The sequence below is a fragment of the Pteropus vampyrus genome, unplaced genomic scaffold (assembly GCF_000151845.1).
Source record: "Pteropus vampyrus isolate Shadow unplaced genomic scaffold, Pvam_2.0 Scaffold5, whole genome shotgun sequence".
Lineage (NCBI taxonomy): Eukaryota > Metazoa > Chordata > Mammalia > Chiroptera > Pteropodidae > Pteropus > Pteropus vampyrus.
In genome coordinates, this window is record NW_011888786.1 from 4,515,903 (window position 1) to 4,521,018 (window position 5,116).

General features: G+C 31.1%; 1 protein-coding gene across 1 annotated transcript in view; it reads left to right on the forward strand.

Annotated features, from left to right (window-relative positions):
• The window catches only part of SLIT2 (slit guidance ligand 2), a 344,129-nt gene that overhangs the window by 2,788 nt on the left and 336,225 nt on the right, over positions 1-5,116 (forward strand). The window contains exons 2-3 of the mRNA XM_023533952.1: positions 671-742; positions 1,891-1,962. Coding sequence (XP_023389720.1) covers positions 671-742; positions 1,891-1,962 — 144 coding nt within the window. The remainder of the gene's footprint in view (positions 1-670; positions 743-1,890; positions 1,963-5,116) is intronic.

Here is a 5,116-nt window from a genome sequence, read left to right on the forward strand (position 1 = left end):
TTCCCCCCGCTTGTAGTTTTCACTTTACAGTCACAGCGGGGTTCCCGGAGCTGCAAATGAAGAGTTTAGTTTTCATACAAACATAGAATTGTTGGAAGGTAAATGCCTGTAAATGCAAGTCTTTGAAGTGCCGCTCTTTTGATGGCACTCTTAACCTTTTTCTTCACTTTAGGAAGTTGAGCCACCATGCCACCTAAGGATAGGGTTCTGAATTTTTAAAATTTCTTCCTGAATCCTATTAGAATATTGTTCATTCAACTTCCTGAAGTGAACTTTTTTTGGGGGGTGTGCCGAACAATAATAGTAAATATCAGAATACCTGTTAAATTAATATTCATGTCCTTATAAAAAGAAGTTGAAAGCACTCCTACACACACACACACACACACACACACACACACACACACACACGAGAGAACTTTTTTGTGTGATAACATAATCACTTCATTTTCTTGTCACATGCCAGCAAGCACGGACTCTGCAAATTTGTTAAGAATCGTTTCTAAAAATTTCTTTCAGAGGTTACTCTTTCTCTCTTTTACTTTGTAAACTACTTTAGTATTTGGAACTGATCTTTAATCTTAAAGTTTTTATTTAGTTTACATTTTCTTTGTTTAACCAGATATTGATAGAAATAAAATGGAACTTTCATTTTCTTGTTTTCTCTTAGAGATTTGAATGGAAATAACATCACACGGATTACGAAAACGGACTTCGCTGGTCTTAGACACCTAAGAGTTCTGTAAGTATTTTATTTTCTTGTGTTTTCAAGAATTGTCTTTTATTTATAAAGGTTGCATGTTTTGAATCATTACTTGTCTCAGTTTCAAAAACTATCCCGATGACAGAAATATAAAAATTTACAGGTCTTGGTTTCCTTTTTTGTTTATCACTGTACTAAAACTTTTAATAAAAATATAGCCTTTTATTTTAAGGTTGGATACAGGCCATAGAAACAATGTTATAGAAATGATCTAAAATGTTTGGTATACCATATCCTAAGTGCCTTATATGTATAAAAATATAGAATAATTGCTTTCACAATATGAATAAGTAATGTGAGACATTTGGTACACTTAGAATTTGAGATTAACTAGAAATAGTTTAAGTGGCTCTGCATTTTATTATTGCTAACATAGAAATATTCAGCTTTTTCTAGCAAAAAACAGATATAATTTCTAAAATTATAAGCAATCCAAGTTTTCACAGAAGTTTTGATGGGAAAAGTTTATAAAAGTACATTGGTCATATTTTGAATTATTTCTTGTATTTTATATCTTTGTAACTTTTATAAAATTGCTGCAATATGATTGGGTTAAATTACTTATGAGTGAACCATCATTCGAGATTCAATGTAATGTAAAATCGATTTTACCCACAGACTTGTAAATATTTACATCACAATGAGCATATGCTTTTGATCATTGTGCGTTCAGTATTAATCTTTTAGAAGACACATTTTGACCATTATGAATTCTTCCTATTTCTGATGTATACCTGTAAGCGAATTGAAGTATGTGCATGATGAAATACTGTATATTGAGTCTCTTCGATAAAAACTCCGTTGAAAATCAGTTTACCAAAAAGCATCCATCAAAGCTGTACTAACATGGGTTATTCTTCAGGATACAGTATGATTCAGAGTTTTTGACTGGTAAATTTTACAAGAAACTGCATTAGCATTTTTAAAGAAAGTTTTGTGATGTGGTTTCTATTTCCCCTCCCTGATTTCTCTCAAGTATATCACCATTAAATCTAATATTGAATTTCAAACCAGAGCAATATGTAAGTTTCTAAAGGGAAAGAGGTTACAAGTTTTCAGTTGCTGAATTGAAATTTATTCAGACAGTGAGTGGTAACATTAAGACTCTGTTATACTTTGCATTTTAGTCAGCTTATGGAGAATAAGATTAGCACCATCGAAAAAGGAGCATTCCAGGATCTTAAAGAACTGGAGAGACTGTAAGTATTTTCAATTCCAAACTTATGATGACATAAATATTGTAAAAAATACTTGAATTTCAAGGACTGTGTCTTCAATTTTGTGTCTTACTTAATCTTTGAAAGTTTACAGAAACAGGAGGTTGAATAAGCGGTTTTCAGACTAATTTATAAACAGACATTGTAGAATTTTTGCATGAATAATACTAATTCAAAATAAAGCTCAAAAATGCAGACTTAACTTTCTGTAGACATTTACTTCCTTGATAACCATTGTGTTGACACTTCGAGAAGTGTATGGTTTTCTTATTGTTCATCTAGTCTGTTTCATTTACTTCTGTTGGAAGCAAGGTGCGACTTTATTTGCACTTATGGTACATGATGGAAAAATTTAGCTGATAGTTATTTTCATTTCCATGCTATGTGTGTCCTTAGTGACATTTAAAGAGATATTTTAAATTGGTAATGATAAAGATTTGCTTTCTGATATATAACACTTGTGAATATTGTTAATGACTGCTATTCACAATTTTATTTCATTATTTTAATAGAAGCTTTCTACATATTTCTGCTGAAAAAAATTAAAAATTAGTAGAAATATAAGTAAGAATTATGTTATTGCAGAGTAGTCATTTTAACATTGATTCTTTTTTTCCTCCGAGAAAATCAAATGCAGACTTAAGACCTATCTCTCTCTCTCTCTCCCTCTCTCTCTCTCTCTCTCTCTCATCTATCATATCTATCATCTATCTACATATATATATATTTTTTTTCACTTGAAATCTTAAGGATTGATATATATTACCTAAGGGCCATTATTTTATGTCTACATTGTATATCTACAAAAGACAAAACCGCTGTAATAAGTAGGATAAGTTACTTTGTAATTTGATGTATGAATTCCATATCTCATATGTCTTGATAATTCAAGTTTAGTAGGTTTGCATTTTAAGGGAAAATGCAGCTCTATTACAAGTAGCAATAATTATTTTAATAAGTTTCCATGCCTACTTTAATAGGCACTTTAGGTAAAAATAAAACATTTCTTTAAAATAAGAAAAAAGAACTTCATTTCAGGCTTAGCACATATTCACATTCACAGGGCCCAAGGGCAAAAGTTAATTCTGTGTAATTGTCTCTAAACAGAAAAACGCTTGTCGGCTCCTAAGGTATTTGTAAATATATAGGGTACATTTTTATCACCTCAAGGAAATTAAACACAGAGATATCTAATTTATTTTACTATAAAATTTTGTCCATGATAGATCTTACAGGGAATTTAATGTGGAATACAAAATAAATTTAAAATTAATACTTTGAGCTAGTTTGGGGGGATAGGAATAAAAATAAGGTAAACATTGGTTAAATTCATAACTAAGTTCCTAAGTTCATAACCTATCTCTTAATATACAGAAATACTCTGAAAGTATGTATTCTTTGATCTCCTTCATAGGCTTTGTGACTAGCTAATTCCTAGCGAGTACCTTGTAAAGAGAGGTATTTTTAATTCAGCCATTCAAAAAAAATTATCAATGTAATTTTAATGTTTGGTGAGGTGAACAGACAATATAAAATTATCATTTAAACATTAACCCTTTTTTTCATGAATAGCTTGACTTAACTAGTAGTCATCACATGGAAACAGAAGTGTTTTGATTCTCAAAAGACTTCCAAATTATTAAAGGAAACTTGACGGTTTTTCATGCCGTCTCCATTTTGGTTATGTTATAGTTTACAGTATTTTCAGAAACACTCGAACAAAAGAAACTTTCTCATTGTTTTCCAAGCCACTGTGGAGTATCAGCTGAACTTTCATCTTGAATAAATTAACTTCTCCTAAAAATTATTAACCAGATGCCTTATGATCTGAAATTCGATTAGAGTAGTAAGTAGGCACTAGTGTTTGACTTTGGCTTCTCCTGGGAATGTCACTCCCTCTCAGAAGAATTTTCTGTTCTACTAAGATGCAGTCAGATGTTGCAGAGTGGGAGGAGGTTTTGTGATTTTGAATGAAAACTAATATATATGCAGGACTTCTTTAAATCACCCCAGCTGTTGGCCGAGAGCAAATATTTCATATTTGTGAGGAAAAGCTGAGAAAATTCCTTTTGTTTACAACTGCCAAGTCCATCTGATGGAAGCACATTGTTATCTGACAGCCAATTCATCTCCTTGAGACTCAGGAATTCAAAACCATTTCTTAGGAACATTGTGGATACACTTTTCAAATATTTATTTTTTAAAATACATTAAATGTCATGGCAGTCTTGCTTAAGAATGCATTCAAGTTATGGTGAAACAAACTATTTTAAATTTCGTTCACATAGTATTTAAAAAAATTTTAAAAAGTTAACCTGGAGAGTTCCATAATCAGATTTCTATGGCCTGTGGTATGTATCCTTCTTTTAGTTTGGTGATGTCATTAACATCACAAAAATCACCTTATTATTTTTTTTTTTTCAAAAAGCTGCAAGAGACAATGTAGGAGAAAGGAAGTAATCAGTGAATTAACTTTTAACTAATTATATGTTGTGTGAGCTCACATGGTTTTTAGCAATTTAGTTGCGAATTTTTTAATTGAAACTAAATTTTGAGCAGGTGTATAAATGCAAGTTTATCTTGTAAATGCCATTCATGCAGTATTTATAGTAACCTAATTTTCATTCTTTGTGAGAAGAGCAAAACAAAACATTAATTTTGTTTGTGCGCAATTTATGGTTCTAAGTTATTTCTTTTTTGTTTTAAGAAGATAAACGTCAGAACAATTTCAAATGATATTTTGTGACTATTTCAAAATTGTTTTTTCTTTTTATTTCATGTCGATAGAATTTTAACTTCATCTACAGAGAGAAGACAAATCTGAAACCAGAAGATAAGATCTGTTCCTTTTTAGAAAGGCACCTTTTAATCTATAAGTAACAGGGTCATGTTGTCAAGTTGAATTTAATTTTAGCATAGAATAAGAAAGTCATTGTTTGTAAGTCAAAGCATTATAGCTACAAGAGAAAGATTTTTTCCACGTCAAAGAATCGATGATATACAATTCAGTGAAAACGTCGAAAAGTAGATGAACATTTAAATCTTCACTCCCTCTTTCCCTTCATCCCTCCTCCCTTCTTCCCTTCCCTATTTCCCTGCCTTGTCTCTCGTTTCTCTCTCTCTTCCATCTTCCCTC